This window comes from Dromiciops gliroides, chromosome 2, assembly GCF_019393635.1.
Source record: "Dromiciops gliroides isolate mDroGli1 chromosome 2, mDroGli1.pri, whole genome shotgun sequence".
In the NCBI taxonomy this organism is placed as follows: domain Eukaryota; kingdom Metazoa; phylum Chordata; class Mammalia; order Microbiotheria; family Microbiotheriidae; genus Dromiciops; species Dromiciops gliroides.
This window is the reverse complement of record NC_057862.1, coordinates 170141801-170169146: the sequence shown is the minus strand read 5'-3', so window position 1 is coordinate 170169146 and position 27346 is coordinate 170141801. Positions and strand designations below refer to the sequence as shown.

The window sequence follows — 27346 nt, the reverse complement described above, 5'->3', positions numbered from 1 at the left end:
TCTTTGGTGAATGTCAATGATGTAAAGAAATAAACGAGCATCAATAAAACATTTAAAAGAAAAAATAAAACATCAAATCTTGTCTTCTATGCAGTCTTCCTTGATTAAGTAGAAGCAGGACATCATTTCCTATCTGACTCAGGCAAAATCAATCAAAGCACACTGAGCCTTTCCTATGAGCAGGAAACTGTGCTAGGCTATTGGCAGTGCCATCACAGCCTCCAACTCCCACACCCACTCCAGGAAACCCCAAACTAAAAGAGAACACTCGCTGCGTTTGTCTTGTTTGACTTCTTTAGGATGTCAGCTTCAGAAGGAGAGGACCAATGTCTCCTGCATATTTTCACGACTCTTAGCATGCTCTGAATTCCTTAACCACATATTTAAGACCTGCTCCCATCTGGTTCCATCCTACCTTTCCAACCATATTTCACATTATTCTCTGTCATGCAAACTATATTCCAGCCAAACTGGATTACTTATAATTCTCTGATCTCTTCCTGCCCTCTTCCTGTCTTCATGAATTGATGCAGGTCATCCCAAATTCTTAGACCACACACTTCTTCTTCATCTCTGTGTGTTGAACTCCTTCCTTTAAGGCTTAGCTCAGCTACCACCTCATTCATGAAGCCTTCCCTGATTCCTTCCCCAACCCCAACAGGAGTCATTCAGTTTTTTCCTAAAAAATCACAGATTTTTCCTAAAAAATCACAAATCCTAGAGCATTTTGTCTACAGTTAAACCTTCCTTTTGCCCCTACTTCAGTCTACTTTGTACCATATTTATTTGTGTCTATGTCATGTTTCCTTATTTAGATGGTAAGCTATCAGAGCACAGGGACTACTGGGTTTTTTTTACAACCTTCTATCTCGAGTGCCTTACAAAAATTCTTGTACATAATAGTTGTTAAGTAAATGTTGAGTCAAATTGAATGACTAATCAATGGTAGTGAAGATTATAATGTTTCAAAGTGTTGTGTTCAGAATAAACAAGAATAAGCACTATGGCCATGGGTAATTCCTATGTCTAAATGCAGAATTCATGTGAACTCAGGTCCTCCTGAATCCAGGGCTGGTGCTTTATCCACTGCACCACCTATCTGCCCCCAATTATAGGTTTTAGTCTTAGAGAGTTGCCATGGGACACTTAGAGGTTGAGTGACTTGCCCAGGATCACACAAGCAAATGTATTTCAGAAGTGAGTTTTGAAACTGGGTTTTCCCAATTTAATGGTAAACTATTATTCACTTTTTGAGCCTGTCTCTCTGGTCTAGCCTACAAGCCTGTTAATCCAGTGGAATCTTTCCATTAAGGCAAATGTGGATTTTTTTTTTTGCCTCCCTGATAGTGTCCCAGGATGTGAGACTCATTGAAATGGGTTCATAGAACCCACTATATTCATAAGCTACCTGTAAGTATTCTGTTTCCCCATGTTTACAGCTGTTACCACCCATACTCAGTTCTGTTCTTTGTTATAAGACTATTTTCTTTTTTCAATCTCAGCAACGTTGCCTTAAATGGTAAAAAAAAAAAAAATGGGGAATCCCACCCTGTGCCCACATTTAAAATCCAGGCTGAAGTGTGTGGTTGGCTAAAACTTAACCACATATGCCAACCATTGTACATTCCAGAAGGTTTTTTTTTTGGGGGGCCAAGTATCCCTCTGAGAAACTTATCCAACCTGCCTAAGAGAAGATTTGTGGTAGAAAATAGATCCACACATAGGCTGGTCATACTGTAAGTACCAAAATTTTTAAGTGTAAACCCTAAGGGTATGTGGAAATTTGACGTCTTTTTGATTAAAAAGATCAACATTTCCATTTTAACGTGAAGTTTGGGGAAACATTATGCTACTTCTCCATCTAAGATTTTTTTTTCCATAAGTGAATTTAGTATTAAGGATCTTTTTTAAAAATATGTCTGGCAATAAATATGATTACCTCCTGTAACCAAGACTGTCCATTGCGGTGTGTATAGTGTCCCAAATTCAAGTTTTAAGTCAATATTTGAATAAACAAATGTCTTATGAGGAAACAGGCCAAGACCTATTAAAAATATTTATATAGGTGTCTCTGAAATACTTGCATGAGAATCTCTAAAAGGAAAAACTCTGAGAGCTGTAGATGCAAAGCCTGAGTGACTTCATTGGATCATTGGTCAAACACTGCAAATTCCATTTCAAATTTAAGTATGGTTACTACAGGCAGCCCCTGAAATAGGACCACCTTATTTATGAATTAATTTCTTTTCAAATATACTAACATGTAGTCACCACACTAGGTTAGGTGAGGTTGCCTTCTTGCCATCATGGTGCACAGGAAGGTGGAGGAGATAGTGAGAATCTCTATGCTGTGTCCTGGAACCTTGAATCTGGGAGAATCATAGATTTAAAGCAAAGGGGGATCCTAGAGATCATAGCTAGTCTTTATTTTACAGATAGTGGACCTGAATAATTTGCTGAAGGTCACACAGGTAGTAAGTAAAAGAGCTGGGATTTGAACTCAGGTCCAATAATTTCAAGTTCTTTGTTCTTTCCACTATGCTATGTTGCCTCACTATTAGAAAAAGGAAGTGGGGAGAGGAGAGAAAATGAAAGTTTTTGTGTTATACAATGGAAAGAATATTGGATTTTTGAGTCATAAGACTGGTTTAAATCTCAGATCTGCTGGTTACCTCCTGTGTATTACTTAACCTTTCTAGCCCTTAAAGTCTTTGTCTGTGAAATAGGGGCTGAACTAGATAACCTCAGAGGCCCCCTTCATTTTTTAATTCTATGACTCTCTGTCTCTCCCCACCCCCAGAGTCTTATAGCTGAAATACTGTAAAGTTACAGCAATATCCATTTTCTCTTAGTATATTTTCCATTGCAAATGTATGTCATTTAAGGCACTGGTTAAAAGAGGCTTTTGTAGACTGATTTGGGAACTTATCCATCCATGCATCAATACATAAATCAATTAATCAGCAAACATTAACTCCTTACTATGGGCTAGGCTAAAAGCAAAAACAGTCCCTGCTCTCAAGGAGTTCATACTCTGTCTCAAAAAAAAAAAAAGATTTTTATTAACATCTTTTGTTTTTGCATCACACATATTTCCACTCTATGCTCAGAGAATCATCCTAGATAAGAACAAAGGGGAATTTAAAGGAAGAAAAAAAATCTATAAAATCAGTAAGCAAATAGAAAAAAAATCTGATGTTATATGGAATGTTCTGCATCTCTGGACCCTGGCCTCTGGAAAAGAGCAGAGAGAGGAGATTTCTCATGTTTCTTCTTTTGGGCCAAGCCTGCTCTTTATAATTTCACTACATTCACTTTCAATTGTTTTATGATTGTTGTTCTTTCCCCTTGCATTGCTATAGTCATTTTGCACATTGTTTTCCTGGCTCAGCTTCCTTCACTTTGCATGAGTTTGGCCAAGTCTTTTCATACTTCTCTAAATTCATCATGCTCATTGTTTCTTATAGTACAGTAATAGTATATTACTTTTATGTACCACAGTTTAACCATTTCCCAGTCCACAGACATCTACTTTGTTTCTAGTTACTTGCTACTGCTAAAAGTGCTGCTCTAAAGATACTTTGTTTGTAAATGGAACCTTTCTTTTTTAGTGATGACCTCCTTCAGATAAGTTCCTATCAATGCAACCTCTGGGTCAAAATGCATGGACATCTTAGTCACTTTATTTGAATAATTACAAATTGCTTTTCAGAATGGTTGGACCGGGGGCAGCTAGGTGGCACAGTGGATAGAGCACTGGCCCTGGATTCAGGAGTACCTGAGTTCAAATCCAGTCTCAGACACTTAACACTTACTAGCTGTGTGACCCTGGGCAAGTCACTTAACCCCAATTGCCTCACTAAAAAAAAAAAAAAAAGAATGGTTGGACCAATTCACACCACCAACAACAATGCATTAGTATGTACCTGCCTTCTCACAATACCTCCGACATTAGCTATTTCTATAGTCTTTTGTCCTCTTTGCCAATTCATTGTGTATGGGTAAAACCTTACATATCTTAGATATCAATCCATATAATAGATATTTGATACAAAGATTTTCCCCCGTAAACTATTTCCCTTCTTAACATAGATACATTAATTTTGTTTGTGCAAAAGCTTTTCAATTTCATGTGATTAAAATTATCTATTTTATCTTTTGTAATTGCCCCTAGCCTTTATTTATGAATGTATCTTTTACCCATAGCTATGAAAGTTTTATATGTGCTCTGCATTTCTTCCAAATTAAAAATGTGGAATTATTCATATATGTGTATGTTAACCTTGCTCAGGGGCCCTTATCTTGTTCCACTTTTAGCATATGTGCTTCCAAAGAGAGCACAGAGAAGACAACATGTAAAGAACTAGGTACATACATTAAATATAAAAATCGATAGAAGGCAGTCTCAGAGGGGAAGGCACTAGCAGCTTCAGGGCCAGAAAAGGCTTCCTGTAGGAGTTAAGTCTCAAAAGAAACCAGGGATGCTAAAAAGCAGAGGTAAGGGAAGAGAGAATTCCAGGGATGGGAAATAGCTAGTTAGAAGGCATGGACAGTATCTTGTCTGAGGAACAGCAAGTCAGTCACCATGACTAACCAAGTGAATAGAGGAGGGCAGTAAAATGTAAGAAGACTAGAAAGGTATGAAAAGGCCAGGCCATGAAGAACCAAACAGAGGACTTTATTTTTGATCAGGGATCATTTGGATCATTTTTTATCATGATCATATGGAACAATTAGAGTTTACTGAGTGATGAGAGTGGTGGTATGGTCAGACCAAGCTTTAGAAAAATCACTCCAGCACTTGAGAGGAGAATGGATTAGAATGTGGAGAGACTTGAAGCAGGGAGACCAGAAGGCTATTTTCTTTTTTCTTTTCTTTTCTTTTTTTTTAAGCAGGGCAATGAGGGTTAAGTGATTTGTCCAGGGTCACACAGCTAGTAAGTGTCAAGTGTCTGAGGCTGGATTTGAACTCAGGTCCTCCTGAATCCAGGGCCTGTGACTCCCAGAAGGCTATTTTCAATAGTCTAAGCAAAAAGTGATGAGTATGAACAAGGGTAGTAGATGCGTAATTAATAAGAAAGGAATTTTGAGAGACACCTTTGGAAAAAGAAATGACAAGATTTAACAACTGACTGGATAAGCAAGGATGACACTGGGGCTGTGAACCGGTATGTCTACAGATATAATGGTGCCCCAAATAGTATAAGGAAATTGGGGAAAGGGATAGGTTTTTGGGGAGGATGAGTTCTGTTTTGGATTTGTTAAGCTTTGAGAGATGTACAGGACATTATATTTGAAATGTCCACTGGGAAGTTGTTGATATAGCGTTAAAACTGAGGAGAGAGACTAAGACTAGATAAGTTGATCTGAGAATTATTTGCATAAAGATGGTCATTTAATTCTCATATGGTTGGTGGATAGAGCTCTGGCCATGGAGTCGGGACAACCTTCATTCAAATGCAGCCTCTGGCACTTAGTAGCTATGTGACCCTGGGCAAGCCACATAACCCTGTTTTTCTCAGTTCCTCATCTGTAAAATGAGCTGGGGAAGGAAATGGCAAACCACTCCAGTATCTTTGCCAAGAAAACCCCAAGTGGGGCCACAGAAGTTTGGACACAACTGAAACAATTCAACAAAAACAGCAAAAATTGTTAATGAGATTACTAATTGAGAGACAATGTAGAGAAAAGAAAAGACAAGGCCTTGGTGGACACCCACAGTTAGTGAGACATGGATGAAGATCTATCAAAGGTCAGCCAAGTAGGAGGAGAAGCAAGAGAGCGATCACCAAAACCTAGAGAGAAAAGAGTACCCAGAGAGAGCAGAGTGATGAAAAGTCAGAGAGGAGAGAAAATGCTCGATAGTGCTAAGTGCTACAGAGAAGTCAAGAAGGATAAGGATTGAGAGAAAGCAATTAGATTTGGACATTAAGGATCACTTTAGAAAAATCAGTTTCAGCTGAATGATAAGGTCAGATGCCAGATTGCAGTCAGTTTAAAAGAGAGGATGGAGAAATAGAAGCACTGAGTACAAAGAGCTATTTCCAGAGATTTATGTGAGAAGGGGAAGTGAATATAAGATGGCAGCTAGTGAGCATGGAAGGATCTAGATGAGATTTTTTAATAATGGGGAGACTTGGCTGTGTTTATAGTCAGTAGAGGAAGAACTAGTAGATAGGGAGAGACTGAAAATTAGAGAGTGGGGATGATAGTGAGGGCAATCCAGTGGAGAAAACAGGAGAGGATGGAATCAAGGGAGTATTTTGGTCAAATAAAAGCTGAGATCCTCATCTATAACTTTGATCCTGTGAGTACATATATCCAACTTACAAAGGAATTCTTGCGAGCTGATTATTTGTAATTTAAGAATCTTGTCAGTGCTGGATGTTGAAGTCTTAGAGGAATGGATAGAAAAATATTCATTGCATTAGTTGTTTTAAAATGAAAAAAAAAAATCTCTAAACATCAGGACAAAACAACAATCCAGCCTTGGTCGAGTATGCCAGATTTTGTGGGCCATTGCACAGTTTACTCCATGATGAGGCATCAGAATGGTAGTCAGGCAACTGAACTGAAGGCAAATCCAGAAATATAATGATATGCAGTACACCAGTGGTGTCAAACTCAAATAGAAATGGATACCTGAAGCTGCATATTATCATAGAAAACCACAAATTAAATTTATCTGTGCTGTATTGTATTTTATTTATTTTGTTGAACATATCCCAACTATTCTCATCTTGTTCAGCCATACTTGGGAGTTTTGCAGCTGCTTGCTGTCCACTGGTGGTGAGTTTGACACCTCTGCTGTAGACAACCTCTACTCATCATAAAATGATAGATCTAAATCTAGAAGGGACCTCAGAGGCCATTTAGTCCAACCTACTCCTTTTACAGATGAGGAAACTGAGGCTGAGTAAGGTGACGGGATTCACCAAAGCCCAAATACTCTGATTCTAGAGATAGTGCTATTTTGACTCTACCATACTGCCTAAATGAAGAACAAAAGAAAGGGGAATACAACTCCATTTCTAAAGGGCTTCCAATAAAAAGTTCATTTGTTAAACAGTATTCAGTTGAGGGAACAACTAAGTGGTACCATAGTGCATAGAGTTTGGGGCCTGGAGTCAGGAAGACTCATCATCCTGAGTTCAAATTGTATGACCCTGTGCAAGTCATTTCACCCTGTTTGCCTCAGTTTCCTCATCTGTAAGATGAGCTGGAGAAGGAAATGGCAAACCATTTCAGTATCTTGACCAAAAAAAAAAAAACACAACCAAAATCCAGTCACCAAGAGTCAGACACAACTGACATGACTTAACAACAATGAAAATCTAATTGAGAAGAAATTATTAGGATTACTTAGGATTTAGGATTTACTTAGGTTTGGCCTAGGTACTCTCAGGTTGAGAAAGAAATAGGAAATATGACTGCTATTTTCAAGAAGCTAAAAATCTAACTGGAAAGAAGAGTAACATTTAGAACAATGAGAAGTATAGGGCAACATATAGGAAAGTGTGAAGGTACGATTTCAATTTTATTCCTTTGTCTTTGAAAATTTTATTCCTTTGGTCTTTGGAAAGACCAGAAGAGGATGGTTAGTTAGGGAAAGCTTTTAAGACAGAATACTATTGAGATGGTTTGAAGGAAGTAAAGAAATTGGACTGGTGGAGGGAAGGGAGAGTAATGTTCCAGCTGGGGTGAAGGTTCAGTCCAAATAAGCAAGATGTTACCACACTAAGGAAGCACAGTGATTGGCACACAGGAAGAGCTTAACGAATATGATGAATTTTATTTTAACACCTGAGCAGCTGATCTAAGATAATCCTGTGACTGACACTAGGCCCTTGCCCACTGTGAGATTGCTTTGGAACTCAAGAGAAAAGCAGGAAGGAATAGAATAATAGCTAAGGATAATCGCTAGTATTTTGAGATTTGCAAAGTGCTTTACATAATTATCTCATTTGATCCTCACAACCACCTTGGGAAGGGGGTGCCATTATTATCCCCATTTTATAGATGAGGAAACTGAGGCTGAAAAAAAGTCCAATGACTTGCCCAGGGTCACACAGTAAGTGTCTGAAGTGGGATTTTAACTCATCTTCCTGACTTTAAGGCTAATATTCTACATACTAGCTATCTGAGAAGAACTTCTGGATTTGGTATCTGTTAAATTGACCCATTTTATAACTCTTACTGAAATGTTTGTCTGAGAAGTTGGGATGGAGAAGAATAGGGAGAAAGACAGAGCATTATAATTAAGACCCCCTTGTGAAGGAATGGTATGGTTGGATGGGTGGGATGTAGACTGGAGTTCTTTGGTTGCCAAAAGGCTTTCCCTGTTTCTCTGTCTTCCAGTATTGTGTGTTTCCTTGTGAGAGTTGTGTGTCAGGACATGCTGTGAGCTGTTCAAAGTCTTAAGTATAGAGAATACCCAAGAGTTTGGGAAGTAAAGGAATCTGTGTTACAAGATCAACAGCAAACTGTCCTTAGCCACATACTCTGAGTCCTTCCCTCTTCCCTCAGGCATTCCTGTGTGAGGATCACAGAACCGTTGTAAGTCATAGCATCAATTCGTCTTGAATTTTGCTTAAAAGTTGTACCAAGCATAATTGACACATAAAGGATGATTCCATAAGCAAATTAAGAGAACATGGAATAGTTTATCTGTCAGATTTATGGACAGAAGAAGAATTTAGGACCAAAGAAGATATAGAGGGCATTACAAAATGTAAAATAGATAATTTTTTTTGTGGGGGAACAATGGGGGTTAAGTGACCTGCCCAGGGTCACACATCTAGTAAGTGTCAAGTGTCTGAGGCCGGATTTGAACTCGGGTACTCCTGAATCCAGGGCCGGTGCTTTATCTACTGTGCCACCTAGCTGCCCCGATAATTTTTATTATGTAAAATTAAAAAGGTTTTCCACAAGCAAAAAGAATGTAGCTAAAATTATAAGGAAAGAAGAAAACTGGGAAAGAATTTCTGCAACAAGTATTACTGATACAGGCTTCATTTCTCAAATATATAAAGAACTGAGTCAAATTTATAAAAATACAAGTCATTCCCCAATTGTTAAATGGTCAAAGAACAGGCTAGCTATAAGCATATGAAAATGCTCTAAATCACTATTGATCAGAGAAATGCAAATTTTAAAACTCTGAGGTATCACTTCACACCTATCAGAGTGGCAAATATAACAAAAAAGGAAATTATTGGATGTTGGAGGAGATGTGAGAAAATTGGCATGCTAATCCACTGTTGGTAGAGTTGTGAACTGATCCAGCCATTCTGGAGAGCAATTTGGAGCTATGCCCGAAGTGCTATAAAACTGTGCATACCCTTTGAGTCAGCAATACTGCTTCTAGGTTTATATTCCAAAGACATTCAAAAAAGAAAAAAAGGACCTATTTGTATAAAATATTTATAGCAACTCTTTTTGTGGTGGCTAAGAATTGGAAATCAAAGGAATGCCCATTAATTGGGGAATGGCTAAACAAGCTGTGGTATAAGATTATAATGGCATATTATTATGCTATTATAAGAAATGACAAACAGGATGATTTCAGAAAGGCCTGGAAAGACTTATAGGAACTGATGTATAGTGAAGTGAGCAGAACCAAGAGAACATTGTGCACAAAGACAGCAATGTTGTTTGATGAAGAATTTAACTATTTTCAGCAATACAATTATCCAAGACAATCCCAAAGGACTAAAGATGAAGCATACTATACACCTCCAAAAAAAAAGAACTTATATTGATGGAACACAGACTGAAGCATGCTATTTTTCACTTTCATTTTTTCCCTTTTATTTGAGTTTTCTTGTACAAAATGACTAATATGGTAATGTTTTACATAATTGCACATGTATAACTTATATCTGATAGCTTACTGCCCCAAGGAGTGGAGAGGGAAAGGAGGGAAGGAGGGATAGAATTTGGAACACAAAACTTTAAATAAAAATGTTTATTTTTAAAAAGTTAACATGCAATAGGTTTATTATTATTTACATGAATAAATAAATAAATATTTTTAAGTTAAGAAAAAAACTGTACCAAGGAATTTTTGGAAGGATGGTGTGGTTAAAGTCAACCATAAAAATTTGGTAATATCCTAACTTTATCTCAAATATAAGTTGGCTTTCATAGATTTTTTATCTAGAGCTGGATAAGACATCAGGGGCTTGAACAATTCATTATAGTTTTTACATCTGTCTGTCTGTCAATCTATCTACCCATCCACCAATCTACCTACCTATTCATCCATCCATCCATCCATCTACCTATCTATTTATCTCATAGTAGTTACATCACAACTACCACCACTGGACTTGGAGTTAAGAAGGCCTGAGTTTGAATCCTGACCCAGAAACTCATTAGATATATGACTCTGGGAAAGTCACTTAATCTCTTTCTGTCTTAGTTTCCTTGCCTGAAAAATGAGAGGGCTTTGACTATAAGGTCTATAAGGTCCAGCTCTAAATCCATGATCCGGAGAAGCTAGGTGGCACAGTGGATAGAGCACTGGTCCTAGAGTCAAGAGGACCTGAGTTCAAATCTGGCCTCAGACACTTGACACTTACTTGCTGTGTGACCCTGGGCAAGTCACTTAACCCCAATTGCCTCACCAAAAAAACAAACAAACCAACTAAATCAATGATCCTATTAATTTATCTAAATCATTCTTGGACTTATTCATGTTTTCAGCCTAGGCTATCTGCTAAAAGAGAGAATTATCTTGCTTACCACCTGCTAAGTTTAGCTTATACTTCCAGGGCTTTTCAGTGGGGTAGGAACAAGCTTACTGAATTATTTCCAATATCAGTACCCTTCCTGATGATGACCCTTTGGGATGCATTAATATATTGAATCAATTTCGACAAACAACGAGGAATATATCCTATAAATCTGCATTCTGGGTTATAAGTGATAGCTTATTATATATTATATTATATATTTTATATATAATAATTTAATAAATACAATTAAATTTTTTCCTGCAAAACTCATTACTGAGCATTTTTAAACTTAAAACATGGCTATCTTATTTTTACCCAATTGCAACATCTTGAAAGATTATTATACAGTTTATCTCCAAAGGCTTAATATTTGACAGTATCAAAGGGGATGGTCTGTAATGTTGGACATTTTACTGTGCAGTAAATGATCTTCCAAATCATTAATGCTCAAATACTCCAATGAATGTGTGATCTCATCACCATGGGGATTTCCTCCAACAGCACAGTGTGCACTCCATCCATGCGTACCTATCTGGCATGACTCTTGCCCATGGCCTCCCATCAGAGTTCAACACCAGGAAACCATCTAACATGGGGGAGACCTTCTTCACTCTTTCTTGACATTGTGAGGATATCAGAGGAGCAAAGGGGCTGTCCAGCAGTTATCCCTTCATCCTTACCATGGGATCAGGTCACCATTTTCACTTCTACATTTCTCTGATGACATCTTTTCCTCCTTTTCAATTTTGTTTTGTTTTTTCGTTTGTTTATTTTGTGGGGCAATGAGGGTTAAGTGACTCTCCCAGGGTCACACAGCTAGTGTCAAGTGTCTGAGGCTGGATTTGAACTCAGGTCCTCCTGAATCCAGGGCCAATGCTTTATCCACTGCTCCACCTAGCTGCCCCAATTTTAACATTTGCTTTTTTTTTTTTTTTTGCAGGGTAATGGGGATTAAGTGACTTGCCCAGGGTCACACAGCTAGTGTCAAGTGTCTGAGGCTGGATTTGAACTCAGGTCCTCCTGAATCCAAGGCCAGTGCTTTATCCACTGCGCCACCTAGCTGCCCCTTCCATTTCAATTTTTTTGGTAATTTTTGTAGCCTACTCACAACTATCATATTCTTCTCCATTGTTCTGAGATTGGTTTTCAATTTCAACCCTTTGTAGACTATAGTTGTTCTGTAATTCACCCCCATCCAACAGCATTGGAAAGTCACTAGATCTTAGAACTGGAACCTAAAAGGAATCTTAGAGGTCAGTCATCTTGTCTGATAAAAAAAATATTAAATAAGACCTCTCTTCAAGAACTGATTTGGGCAGGGGGGAGGGTCACACTTTTTACATGATCCCCATTTAGATTAGTGTCCATTTATTCTTACTTTCTCGGTGAGGCAACATTGGGATGGTAATTAGATTGTGACCTTGAAACCAGAAAGACCTGAGTTCAAGTCTTGACATGTATTGGCTGTGTGATCTTGAGCAAGTTGATTAACCCCTCAATGCTCTAGAAGGTGCTAGCCAGCATTGGTAGAAGCTCCTCACTGAGAGTTCACTGTACCAATAAAATCATAGATCTAGTCTTTATCTCTTTGTCTAACCATGAAGAATAGGACTATGGATTGCTGTTGCTTGTTTTTCAAGGGTAAAGCTATGGGTAAGATCTGCTAATATACTTCATGGCGGGGGGCTAGACCTTGAGAGAATATGAAGTGTGAAGAGTTTATGAAAGAACAAGGCTGTCGATATGAAACCATGACTGAGAACAACTATATATTGACCCTTGTCCTGAGGAGCAAGAGGGAGGCTCATCCCTTACCCACATATAGCCAAGTAGAGACACTCCATTAAATGGTCAATAATTAATTCAAGAGGAGTGCTTAAGCTAAATCTAGGGCCTGGCACAAAGCTACAGGTCAACTATAGGAAGACACAGAACAGGAACACACAGCTGGTGTCCTGGGCTTGACAGTCTTGATTACTGAGTTTCACTAATCTCCTGACTGCCTGAGGAGGAGTAACACTATGCTCTCATCTCTGCTGCCTGAGGAGGACTAGGTTCTCACCTCTGCTGCCTGAAGAACAATACCAATAGGCTCTCCTCTATACTGCCTAAAGAGCTGCATAACCCTAGGCTCTCAACTCTGCTGCCTGAAGAGCAGAAACACTGGGTACAACTCTCCAATCATCTGGAATAACAATACAGCTAACTACTCTTGCAGGCAACAGCACACAGACTACAGATGCCTGATTGAATTAATAGTTGCCAATTAGTACTTTTTGAGCATTGGCAGTATTTTCATAGGAGACCACCAAAGTTCAGAACAAGAGAGGTTTATGTGCTGTAGCCAAGTCACAACCAACATAGATTATTGCTAACTCCCACCTAAGAGTTTTTAATAAGACATTTTCAGGGGTGGGCATTAAATTTTTCTTCTGAATAACACTCCCTTTTAGAAAGTTCTTTCTTGGCTCAAGAAGAGGAAGCCTCTTTCTGCCTGAGAGACAGCATTTAATGTGTAAAAATAATGAGACGCTCCATAAAGCAGTATGACCAGCATGGCAGGGTACCCAAGTGCAAGCAAAACCTGCAAGCCTTCCAAGAGACACATATGAGGGATTTTAAGGCCTTCCTCCCTCTGTGGGGCCTGCAGCCAAAGGAGTCTATGAATGGATATACACAGAACAGGCTTTTCCATGGAGAGCTAAAGGTAAAGGACCACACCCTTCCCTATGGCTTGAAGTACAAAACTAGAACCAGTTCTACCTACCTATTGCCTTGCTGGGTTCTAAGCAGTTTTCATATACACTGCTGCATTTGGGGTTCCGGGGCTACAAGAACAAGAAAAACAAAGCAGTCACAAAAATAGTCCTCTGAAAAAAATTTAACAATGCACTGATAATGCCCTAGTGATATACACTAGACCATTCTTACCTGTCACATTTGTCTAAGGTAAGAGAAGGAACCTTGGACTCTGAGCTAGGAACTTTGACCACAGGACATGGGTCTAGGGCTGGCTCAGTGGGGCTGGTTAGAAGCTATAGGGAAGGTTAGGCTAGCTGAAAAGAGCCTCTGTGAATTTATAATCTGCTTAGAAGGCCATGCTCCAATATTTTCCAGAAGTCCATCCAGATCCTAGATAGAGATCTTGGTTTTTAGGGCACCTGGGCAAATAATGGACAGAGGGCAACTGTCTCTCACCCAGAGATCTTTATTACCAGATTAGTCTGAAAAGGCCTGGAGTCAGCCTTTTCTAAACAAAGGGGCATGGATTAAATACCCACTTGAAGTCTCTTCCAATCTCATAATTTTATAAGAAATAATTCCTAATGTCACGTACAATTTAGCAATTTAGATACTTATATAGACATGGGGGAATTGGAATTGGGAAAAAGTATATATATATAAAATAGAAGTCAATGAAAGTCATCACTCTGAAATTATTCATAGGTTCATAGAGTTAGAAATGGAAGGGAAATCTGAGTTCATCTAATACAGCTCTCTTTTTATATGTAAAGAAACTGAGTCTCAGGGAAATTAAGTAACTTGCCCAGCATCACACAGGTATTAAGTGGGAGAGCTGGGATTTGAACCCTGGTTCTCTGACCTCCAAGTCTAGTGAGCTTTAAAAAAAAAAAAAGGAAAGAGATGTTTCTGTTGCCATTATGCATGGAATTCCAGAGTTAGCTTTGTCAATGGCTTCTTCTGTGATCTTCAATCAAGCATGTAATCTCAGGGAAGCTAGGTGTCTCAATGGAGAGTACCCCACCTGGAGTCAGCAAGACCTGAGTTCAAATCCAGCCTCAGACACTTACTAGCTGTGTGATCCTGGGTGAGTCACTTAACCCTGTTTCCCTCAGTTTCCTCATCTGTAAAATCAGCTGGAGAAGGAAATGGCAAACCACTACACTATCTTTGCCAAGGGGAACCCAAATGGGGTCATGAAGAGTCAGTCATTAACTGAAACAACTGAACAACAATAACAGTCTCTGATCCTCAATTTCCCTATCTATAACATGGAGGGAAAGGATACTGTTTTTTAAAAAAAGAATTGGGATTGATCTACTGTAGTTAGCCTCTAAAGTCCCTTCCATCTCTAAATCTATGGTCCTATGACTTTTGAAACTAGATAATGAAATAGGCTAGACACAATAACAAAATACCACCACCACTTCTAGTACAAAGAAAGACTTCCTTACCGAACAGCATAGCTTTTCACATTGTATTGGGCAGTAAGTTCTTTGCTCTGTGGTCTGAACTTTCATCCGGGCATCTAAAACACCACCAGCAGGTGGCTGCTTCCCCGGAATTTCATTGTAATACTCATGTTCTTCTTTTTCTTCTGTATTGTCCTCAATATTTACCTCCTCCCTGAAAAGAGGGAAAACAACCAACAGATGAGGTCAGGAATTAAAATACTAGGAGACATGCAGAAAGAATAGATATTGTCAAGGAGATTCAAGTATGTCCTTATTAGGGCAAACAACAAATTTACACTGCCTATTTCCATTGGGATGGAAGCAATGAATTATATTTTATATAATCATAACTTTAATTTTTTTTTGCGGGGCAATGGGGGTTAAGTGACTTGCCCAGGGTCTCACAGCTAGTAAGTGTCAAGTGTGTACGGTCATATTTGAACTCAGGTACTCCTGAATCCAGGGCTGGTGCTTTGTCCACTGCACCACCTTAGCTGCCCTAATTATAACTTTAAATAGTGCAAATCTGAATACACACGACCTCTTCAAGGGATTCATTATTCCCACTAATAAGGAACTAGGTGTATAAATAAATTTTGCTCTGATAATTTAGCACCTCAGAAGGTTCTTTGCACACAAGAGTTAAATAAATGGTTTTTGGATGAATGAATGTCTCTATAAATCTATAGCTTTACTGACACTGTGCCAAACATTTGAATGGAAAAATTCATGTCTGAATTCTTGAGTTTTCATTGGGTTCTTGAAATGGCGGTGATAGCCAACAAATGGTGAAGCAAATGGTGTTTCACACTTTCCTCTGTTAATTATTAAAAATCAAAACTCTTTGAAGGGTGGGCATTTTGTCATAGGAACATAAGAACATAAATGCTTTCTGAGCTGCTCCAGGGCATTTCCTCTTCCAGAAGAATGCTATCAGTCTCTTTCTAAAATGCTTTGCCCAAAGAACCAATCTGGTCCTTTCAGTAGAAAGCCTAACTCAGTTCATTAAGTCAAAATAAGAAAAATGTGGGAGCTATGGCAAGTTATCTTGTCGGCATAAATCTGGATGAAGTATATAGGGCTTATAAAGAAATATTAAAACCATATGTGACATGTGGGTAGGATTTATATAAACATGCATTTGTTTTTAAATTTAAGAAGGGTACAAAAACAAATGCATTTTTCTTCCAAGTGGGAGTGAGTAAAAGTTTTGTGGGTGTTTTATTTTTTTAAAGAAAAACAATAAATTTAATCCCCTTTGGATTTAAGTGATGTCACTGACAGGCCACACCACTTGGGCTTATTACACTCCAACAGAATGATGGTATTAACTGACATGCATCTACCCTCCTAGAACAAACTAACAGCCATGGGGTTCTTGCACTCCCTTGCTGCTACTCTTTAAAGGAAGATTTTCCATGCCAGGGTTTATTTGAACAAGAATGAAAGTGACAGATTACAGGGAAAACCCTGCATATAAAAGGGCCTGAGAATTTACTTTCTTAGGCTTAGATGATGAGATACCCAGGCTCATGTCCCATTCCACATATGGTAGCATCTTACAGGACAGAAAAATTTTTTCCATTTCAAGTTGCTGAGCCATGGACAGCATGACTAGATCTTTCCATCACAACCTGTTCAACTGGAGACACAGTTTAGAAGGAATTGACTTTTTTTTTTTAACCTTGCAGAATGTAAAACTAATGAAGACTCTCAGAAAACTGTACATCATTATGCAAATATAAGGCATAGACATCATATTATAGTTCATGTTTTAAAATTTGCTTTAAGATGTCCATGTTTTAAGTGCAAAGTACTTTATATACATTGTCTCATTTGATCTTCATTATTATGTATTATCAGAGTCCAACAGGAAATGGTGTTTCCAAATGCTTTACTCGTGTTCCTTGCTTCCTTGTTCTTGAGTTTTTGACTACTATATAAAAGAGTATGGAAGACAAGGGGAGAAAATGGGAGAATTTGTTGATTTTTTAGAAAATTAAACTATTAAAAATACACAGCATCTGGATTAAATTAGAGTCTACCACCTTGTTCACAAAATTAGAAAAGAATATCAAGATGGGCACAGACAGAAGAATTAGAAATACCACTTCATATCTGATATAACACCTTCACGTATGGAAAAAATATAAAACACATTGTTTGTAAGCCACTCTACATAAGCCACATTTTATCTGAAAGAAAAGCAGAACATAGTAAGTCAAACAATCACAAAACACTTGGCTGACCTTTCACCGGGAATATTCAAAGAAGAAGGATTTTTCAAATACTCTTTAAATCGGAGTTCAAAAGCCTGCCCTATGGTATTTATGACATCTTGAGCCATTCCACTGGGACATTCCAATATGTGGCAGGCTATAAGAGGGAGTGAAAAAAGAGTACATTACTAGGGGTCTTCTATAAGAGAGGAAACATTAATTCAAAATATTATCAGGAGAAATCTCAAGGCAAGGAAGAGTCTCTCTTTTTCTTGGGTTTCCATAAGCTCCTTTCATCTCTGAAATGTTATAATGAATACCACATATATCACTTCATACTAAAGTATCACACTCCATAAAAAGTATACTTACTTCCATTCTTCAGGAATACATGATTTCACCAGTGTGGGGATTTCTACTGATGCTAGCTACATTAGACAAGTCATTGAACCTCTCCGGATCTCAGTTTCCTCATCCATAAAATAGGGGTCTTGGATCAGATGACCTTGAGTTCCCTTTAAGTTTTAACTCTATGATCATATGACACTATGATTAGTGTAATTTCCACCCCCTCCACACCTTAGCACATAGTTTTTCTAAATTGCTGTGGCCAAAAAACCCAACATCACCTGGTGATCAACCTCCTTGTGAATTGCCTCTCCAGATTTCACTAGACAGATCCTCTGAATACACACATGTAGCCTATTGCCAGGACCATACTCAAAGCCTTGAAGCTTGATAGAGCTTGGCAGAGTTTGTGATCCATTGGCATAGTCTTTGAGAACTAAGGGCACCTTTACACCATTACCAGGCACTGTAGGCTCTGGTGGACACAGAGTGTGGGCCAGGTGTGCTCAGGTGTGTTGGCACACCCGGTGCATTCTTTATGCACATCTTTGAGAGCAAGCCATAAAAAACACATATGATTTTTTTTTAAATTCCTGAAGCGCTTTCCACCTAAATATCTCAAGGCATTTTATGAATTTTGCTCTTGGGTCTGGTTTTCTTATACCTCTTTTCCCTCAGGAGAAATTCATGTGGAATGAACATGTGATTTGCATAAATCAATGTAAGCCTTCTCACTATTCTTCTGGTATTTATTGCTATAAACTTCTAGTCAAGCTCCAATTGGGTAATAATTGTTTGTTCTAGTACCTTTCAAAAATCAATTGAACGTATTCGAAAAAGATTTTAGATATAGGACCAGCACTGTACAAGCAGATGAGATTAAAGGCAACTACAGAAGACTATTAAATATAAATTAGCAATATGATTGAAGGTTAAAAAAGCAAGCAGGTTACTGGAATGTATAATAAGAGTGCATTACCTAGGAACTGAGTTAATCTTCCCTTCATATTCACCACTGATATTAAACAAAGCACTCTGTTGAGTTTGGTATTTTGCAAATGAAGTGTTTAATTAAAACTGAAGTATGATATGGATAACTTATAAAGAATCTCAACTAGTATAACAAGACATTTCAAGGTTTGCATAATAGGCCCTATGAGAAAAGACTAAAGAGTATTAATATATATTTGTATGAATTTGAAGAACAAGGGAGGACTTGCTGACAATATGAAAGATTGTTGCATCATGAGCTGCTAGCTATTCTCAAAATAGATGGAATGAGCTTAATTTATACCTAGTTAGACCAAGGAAGGAGGTATTGATTATAAGGCTAATCTCCTAACTTGAGGGATACCAGTAAAAAGCTTTCTGGTCTGGAAGGTAGGAGAAGTGGGTTCTAGTCTCTGGCCCCTGAGTACTATGTGGCCTTGGGTAAGTCAGTGCAATTTCAACAAGTATTTATTAGTCTTCTGCTATGTTCTAAGCACCATGCTAGGTCATGGAATTACCTCTCTGGACCTTGGTTTCTCATCTGTTAAATGAGGAGAATGGACTAGATGTTCTCTAAGACCACTTCATAGTCTACCTATAAGAATTACTAGACACTGGAATATATCATAAAGGAAATTTGTACAATCTTCTTTTGGGAGACCTTAAAGAAAATTATAGACATTTATCTTTCTGAGGTGGTTTTTAATTGCAATCTGGCCAAGAAGCATAGATAGATGACACAATTCCCAAGGTCCCTTCTAGGCCCATGATTTCAAACTTCATGTTGCATTGATAAACATTGTGGTCATACAGAAAATAAGTCAGCTCATATAGGTTTTATAGAATTTGTCGGGTAGTAGCTCTCAAAAGTGTTTCCTAATTTTCATTTTGCAAAAGTTCAGGGTATTTCCACTTATCTCAAGGAAGGCTGCAAAATTGTCATAACTGAATTAATTTCAATTCATTCTAATCCTAAAAGCAAATCTACATCATTCAGCATTTTAAGGACAAGTGGTATGTGAAATCAACTGGTAAGCTTCTAGTCATTTAGTTGTTGAAATTTTCTGCTCCTTGACCCTCTTTAAAAAAAAAAACAAACTTTGATATGGGATGGAGAGTTAAATCTGTTTTCATAATTATGGAAATCCAGTTACAAATACAGAAAATAAAAGCCCTATAAGAGCAAGAGCTGTTTTCCACCTAGCATAGTGCTTTGCTCAATAGTAGGCACTTATTGCATGCCTGTTGAATTGAATTCAATGTTCTAGCATTATCTCTATCAACGTACATCTTTGTTCCCTGAAAGAGTAATTTTTAAAAATCCAACTTTGCTGTTGGCTTCATTGTATGATCAGTTTCCTTAACTGTACAATGAGAACCTTTCACCAGATGACTTGTAAAGCATCCCCAAAATTGAACATTCTATAAGTCTATTAAATTTTTCTTTCAACTCAAAGTAAGGATTCTGTTAGCTACTTACTACCTGTGTGACCCTGGGCAAATATTTAATCTTTGAGGCCTGTTTCCTCAATCTGTAAAAGTAAAAAGATTAGACTAGATAACCTCTAAGTTCTACTTCAAGATTTAAATTCTATGAGCTATTAATTTTTTTTTTAAGTGAGGCAATTGGGTTTAAGTGATTTGCCCAGGGTCACACAGCTAGTGTTAAGTGTCTGAGGCCGGATTTGAACTCAGGTACTCCTGACTCCAGGGCCGGTGCTCTATCCATTGTGCCACCTAGCTGCCCCTATTTCCTTACTTTTAATGTATTTCTTTCTTTCTTTCTTTTTTTTTGCAGGGCAATGAAGGTTAAGTGACTTGCCCAGGGTCACACAGCTAGTAAGTGTCAAGTGTCTGAGGCTGGTTTTGAACTCAGGTCCTCCTGAATTCAGGGCCGGTGCTTTATCCACTGCACCATCTAGGTGCCCCCTAATGTATTTCTAAATCATCTTATAGAATTTCTATCTTTGATCCTTATGATTTTGTCCATTCTCACATTCTCTTTAAGTAAAGGTTATAAACTCATCTTAGCTGAGGAAGCTGGAAAAGCATTTGGACAATCCAACTATTGCTATGTTATCTTTAGGAAATGAACAAAATAAAGTTTTTAATTTAGTAGAATACACACATATTCATTACCATGCTCACCTTTGCAAAAGACTTATGCTTCCTGGAAGCATACCTTTTCCTATCTAACCCTAAAGGAATGATCTTATCGAACTCAGGCATCAATAGTTCAAGTATTTATGATGTCTTCAATGTTGGAACTCCCTCCATCAAGACATATCTCACAACTCAGTAGATAGATCTTAAAAGACATGCAGGAGGCTCAAAGAGGATGTAAGACTTGCCTATGGTCATATAATCAGGCAGGATTTGAGTCTAGGTCTTCATTACCCTAAGGCCAGCACTCTCATCACAATACAATATTGTCTCTCAAGATGTGAGCATTCTTTTTGTGATACCTTCATTTCCGTTGCTTGCCATGTTACTGTGTCAAAATGTTCTTTAGTTGGTTTTTAAAAAGAAATTATTGTTTTGGGGCAGCTAGGTGTTGCAGTGGATAAAGCACACCTGGCCCTGGATTCAAGAGGACCTGAGTTCAAAACCAGCCTCAGACACTTGACGCTTACTAGCTGTGTGACCCTGGGCAAGTCATTTAACCCTCATTGCCTCGCCAAAAATAATTAAACAGACAAATAGAAATTGTTGGCGTTTTTCTCATATTAATTGTCAGTTATTAAATTGGGGAGACCCAAGGTTTTTTTCCTTGTCCTATTTACTTGACCAAAGCCCACTCTCTCAAGGACCGGGGTAATGAAAGATAGGATTAACATTCTTCTCATTCTGGGGATTGCTTCTCTGCCCAACTAGAGCATACTTCTAATCCAAAATTAATTCTTGCTCATTGTGTTCCACTCAAGCTAATTCTGGTAGAGGTAGATCCTCTATATAGGTTGCCCAAGGCAGTGGGTGGTCTGGGTATAGAGGTCCCTTTGTCCAAGAGTGACTCCCAACCCCTCTTTAGAAAAGGTCCACCTATCATTGGTTTTTTTTTTGTTTGTTTTGTTTTTTGCAGGCAATGGGGGTTAAGTGACTTGCCCAGGGTCACACAGCTAGTAAGTGTCAAGTGTCTGAGGCCGGATTTGAACTCAGGTACTCCTGAATTCAGGGCCGGTGCTTTAACCACTGCGCCATCTAGCTGCCCCCCACCTATCATTGTTAACCAATCAAAGTTGATTGTCACCCTCTGGAATAACCATTTTTTCAAGGTCATATAACTCTTGAGTCTGCCATGATTGTCTTTAGTCCAAGAGAAAGTCCATCAAATGACAATTCCCTTTATTAATAAAATACTAGCATTATTAATACAATGATTAATTACCCAGAAACTATGTCTCTCAAACTTTTTAAAACATAATAGTTTCCTATTCATTCCTTCATTCAGCATTCATTAAAAAGACTTCTGGGTGAAAAGCATAGTCTTCTTTTTGTTTTGTTTTGTTTTTTGCAGAGCAATGGGGGTTAAGTGATTTGCCCAGGGTCACACAGCTAGTGTCAAGTGTCTGAGGCTGGATTTGAGAGGTCCTCCTGAATCCAGGGCCAGTGCTTTATCCACTGTGCCACCTAGCTGCCCTAGTCTTCTTAACTAAATAAGTTCTTTGAGGACAAGACCTATATCTTCTAATTCTATTTGCATTTCTTCCCCAGACTTCTTCCTACCTTTGCCTCATCCTCACACTAATAATATTAGTATTAACTAAGTATTCACCACATACTATTGACTTTAAGACTGCTCAAATGCTACCTTCTCCATGAGGCTTTTCCTGATTCTTCAAGTCATCAATGCTTCCCCATAACTATGTATTTATACTGTATATATTCTTTTATTTACTTAACTGTGAACATGTTGTATCTCTCTAGTCAGAATATAAGTTCCTTGAGGGTATTTATTATATCACTTTTGTATGTGATTCCCACATAATGACTTCTTCTTCTTTTCATATAATGACTTCCAATGAATGTTTGTCTGCTGATTAGTTGACTGATGATATAAACCTAGAGTATGGTTTAGGACCACATTCTTATCCTAGATGACTAGTTATTCTGGTCAAATAGAATGGGGTCTTAAAATAGAGTGAGCCCATTTGCCAGTAAAAAGGCATGAACAAAAAGCCTTCCTTGGGTTACAGAATGCTAAGCTCAAGATTGCTTAGTCCTATCAATGTGAGGAGAGAAGAACAAATGTAACAAACCCATAGAAGTATTAGGAATATAGGGTCTTAAGCAGAAATTCCCAAATCAGAGTTCCATTTTACAGCGTTACTATAATATTGCTGCCAGAGGCCTGCAGCTGTGGGTTCCATATCCAGGTATTTTTCTGGACGTCAAAAAATTTGGACTCTTCTCACCTGCCTTGTAGCTAAGCAAACTCAACATTCTAGTCTTGGAGTTCAAGGCTGATGTGTAGTAGAAAAAGGCACCGAATTGTAAGTCCAAAGGGTCTGAGTCCAAGTCCTGATTCTGATACTTATCTCCTGTGTGACCTTGGGTCATTCAGTCAACTCTTTGGGCTTCACTTTCCTTATTTATAAAATGAAAGAATAAGGCTAGATAACCTCTAAGGGCCCTTATAGCTTTAAATGGATGATCCAATGATCTAGAAGTCAATCCTCTCTTTCTTTTTCTATTTATTTATTTATTTGGTTGAGGCAATTGGGGTTAAGTGACTTGCCCAGGGTCACACAGCTAGTAAGTGTCAAGTGTCTGAGGCTGGATTTGAACTCAGGTCCTTCTGAATCCAGGGCTGGTGCTCTGTCCATTGTGCCACCTAGCTGCCCCTCCATTTATTTTTCTTTCTTTTTCTTTCTTTCTTTCTTTTGGGGGGGGGGCAGAGCAATGAGGGTTAAGTGACTTGCCCAGGGTCACACAACTAGTAAGTGTCTCAAGTATCTGAGGCCAGATTTGAACTCAGGTCCTCCTGAATCCAGGACCCATGCTTTATCCACTGTGCCACCTACATTTTTGCTGATACTTTTTATCTTTATATTGCTTACATTTCCCCTAGGATCTTTACTCTTTGCTCAGATAGCTAATCCATACAACAAAGAATTTCCCTTTTAATTTAGTATAGTGGAGGAGAGACTAAGAATTATTTTGTTGGCTAATAAAAAAAGGAACTAGGTCTGACTTAAAAAAAAATTATTACTTTAAAAATTCCAATTCTCATTAGGAATCCAGAAAATGGGTTTCAAAGTCAGCCATTAGGTGGTGCTGTGGGATTAGGGCAGAAACTACCATCTACATCTTAATGTTCCACACCACTTCGTTCATCAACCTCCTGTCCCACATGGGCAGAGGTCAGCCTATGGCTAAGGCAGTCTTCCTACATTACATTGCATAATGTCATCAGTATAGCTGATATATATACCCTAGAAATATAAAGGTGTGGGTCAATTTTAGTATGATGCAGTAGTTATTGTTCTGGCCTCTAGCGGATTCAAATTTGATGCGTTAATCAGCATTTCATGCACTTGTGGGAGAGACAGAAGGACATAAAGATGATTTTTCTTTTGAGTGCTCTCTTCAATCTATTCCTTCCTTTTCATTCGCATGCCTACCTCATCAACTCCCACCTAACCTACTACAATTGCTTTTTAACTAGTCTCCTTGCTTCCATTTGCCCTAATTCATCATATACACTGTTGCAGAGTAATCTTCCTAAAGTACCACTTTGCACCATCTCACACACTCCACACAGCTCTCCCCACTATCCACATTCACATAAGATCCACATTACTCATGAAATAAAGTCCAGACTCTTTAGCCTAGTTTTTGAAGAATAGGCTTTTTTATCAGAGTTTTAACTAGGAATCCTGGTGGGTGGGGTAAATTCAGTTAAGGGGGATGGAGGTAGGATGCAGGCAGACCCCATAAGAGGATGTCTGACAAGAGGTGTAATCATGCTAAGAGGAGGGTGGCCCAATCCTTCCATTCCCCCCAATAATAACAGCTACCACTTACATAATGGGTTTTTTTTTGTTTTGGGGGGGGTTTTGAGGGGCAATGAGGGTTAAGTGACTTACCCAGGGTCACACAGCTAGTAATACATAATGTTTTAAGTTTCAATCAATCAATAAACAGCTTTTATTAAATTTATTAAACAGCTACTATGTGCCAGGCATTGTGCTAAGTGCTGAGGATACAAAAAGAGTCAAAAGTTACCTGCCCTCAAGGAACAAAATCCTTTACATATATTAATCTTATTTGATCCCTACAACAATGCTGTGAGACATCTGCCATTATCCCAGTTTTACAGATAAGGAAACTAAGTCCAAGAATGGTTAAGTGATTTTCCCAGAATCATATAGCTAGTTAAATGCCTGAGGCAGGATTCAAGGTCAGGTCTTCCTGATTTCAAGCCTACCTACCGCACTACATAGCTTCCCCAGTCTCCTTTAACTCAAGGACCCTGATTTCTGGAGTGGTCTTAGAGCCTGCCTGGACCCAAGTCCTGGATATAAGCTAGCAAAGAACTGCAAGACTCTGGAATAGTTTCTGAATTACCAGGAAGTGCAAGCTTGAGGGAGGAAGTACACACCCTTAAATGTCAGTGCCTGAACCAAAGCCTATGCCATCCTGCCCTAGTTATGACTCCACCACCTACTTTTCCAACTTTATTTCATTCCTTTTTTATGGAACTCAACATTCTTGACAAGTTGTACAGTTTCCCAAACATGACAAGTACATTTGTTCTTCACTGGCTTCCCTGACAGAGCTCTCATCGCCTGGAATTCCCTCCCCACTGCTCTCTACACTTTTTTCAAGGTCTAGCTCACTTGCCCTAACTTGCAGATCATTGTCTTTCTGGACTCCAATAGATTTTATTTTCTGTACCACTCTTTTGGTACTTAGTACATTTATTTATTGGCCACTTCGCATTGTTATTTGGGGTTTGGAATGTACCTATCCTTTCTTCCATACTAGATTATAAACTTTTTTTTTTCAAACAAGACCCATGATTTCATTGGGTAGGGAATTCTCCAGTGAGAAAACATCCAATATCAGTGCAGATCAGTAACAATTATTTGACTTAGGGTCTCAGAAACTTGGGGTGAGGGGCAGGGCACTGACAGGTTAAGTGATTTGCCTAGTGTCATATAGAAAGAGGTGAATAGAAATTCACATCCTCCTGACTCTTAGGTTGGGTAAGGATCTTGTGTCAGTTTCTCAATACCTTTCTGAATCACAAGTACCTAAGACTTCATAATAGGTCATCAATAAAAGCTTGATAATGATGATAAAGGTGATTGGAAAGATATGTTTATATCTAAAATTTCCTTTTAAGTTTCAGGTTTAGGATTTAAACACTTTTGGTTCTGGGAAAGAAGGACCAAATGGGGACTGGAGTTTCAACTCCCTGGTAGGTATGGAGATACCCTAGAGATTAGCTTCTTAAACTGTTGGTTAGGACCCTATATGGGGTCACATAACTGAATGTGGGGGTTGCAAAAATTTGGCAACAGTACAAGGTTATGTATATCTATTTTATATGCCTATATACCTAGGGTCACATGAAAATTTCTTGGGGGAAAAGGGGTTGTGAGTGGAAAAAGTTTAAGAAGCCATGCCCTAGAGGACCTCAATGCCTACAATCCAAACCCCAGTTCAGGGGAAATAAAAAGGCAAGGATACACAGGTAGAAGAGAAACAAGGAGAGAATCCTGGCTACCTATCTCTTTCTCCTATCACAGACATCTCTTTCTTTGGGGGGGGGGCAGGGCAATGAGGGTTAAGTGACTTGCCCAAGGTCACACAGCTAGTAAGTGTCAAGTGTCTGATGCCGGATTTGAACTCAGGTCATCCTGAATCCAGGGCTGGTGCTTTATCCACTGCACCACCTAACTGCCCCTTATCACGGACATCTTAATGCTCTTTTTTTTTTTTTTTTTAGTGAGGCAATTGGGGCCAAGTGACTTGCCCAGGGTCACACAGCTAGCAAGTGTTAAGTGTCTGAGGCCGGATCTGAACCCAGGCACTCCTGACTCCAGGGCCGGCACTCCATCCACTGCGTCACCTAGCTGCCCCATCTTAATGCTCTTTTGATCTAATCCTTTTGTCTGTTTTGCCAGTGACAAAATGAATTCTAAGAAGCCTCTCTGGAGGCCTGGTGAGAAAGCGAATGAACTAATTTGTGTAAAACATTTTTCTTCATATCAACAACACAAACCTTTGGTAAATGTGGACCTCCCTTTTTTTATCCTTGATATTAATGATCTTCAAACAAAGTTATGACTCTTGTTATATTTTTCAAGAAACCTAGTGTTAACTGTGACATATATATGTACATATATACATATATATGCATATTTATGGGGGTGGGGCTTGCTGTAGGGAAGGCTTTTAAGATACTTAATCAAAAGTCTTTTGTATAGTTCACAAACAATAAGCACATTGGGATCCTGTATTTTCTACATCTTTCCATTAAGTTTGTGATGGTAAAAGATGCGTTCTTCTGTGGAGTATTATTTGTGAAATAGTACCTGTTCCCTTGGAATATCCTCATCAAGGAAGTTCTTAATACATGAATAAATTATTCTCCAAAAATGTTTTATACATGGGAAAAGAGATACATGAATTAGGGGTTTCTGATGCTCTCTGTTGTCTTTTTGGTTTTTTGGTGGGTTTTTTTTTTTTTTGGTGGTGGTGGTGGTGGTAATTAGGTCTGAGTTTTTTTTCTACACTTTTGCTAAGTTTCCCTCCTTCAGATACTTTCTGGATCAATTCATCAACTGCCCTACCTTCATTATTTCACATCCCATACAGATTGTTTCTATTTGTACTTAATCTAATT

General features: G+C 38.4%; 1 protein-coding gene and 1 pseudogene across 1 annotated transcript in view; both read right to left on the bottom strand.

Annotated features, from left to right (window-relative positions):
- SHC4 (SHC adaptor protein 4) overlaps positions 1–27346 on the bottom strand; it is a 172181-nt gene that overhangs the window by 22100 nt on the left and 122735 nt on the right. Inside the window, exons 8-10 of the mRNA XM_043980737.1 lie at positions 17185–17311; positions 14936–15107; positions 13507–13567 (exon numbers count right to left, since the gene is read on the bottom strand). Of these exons, the coding sequence (XP_043836672.1) occupies positions 13507–13567; positions 14936–15107; positions 17185–17311 (360 nt within the window). The remainder of the gene's footprint in view (positions 1–13506; positions 13568–14935; positions 15108–17184; positions 17312–27346) is intronic.
- On the bottom strand, positions 4247–4341 carry LOC122745030 (annotated as a pseudogene).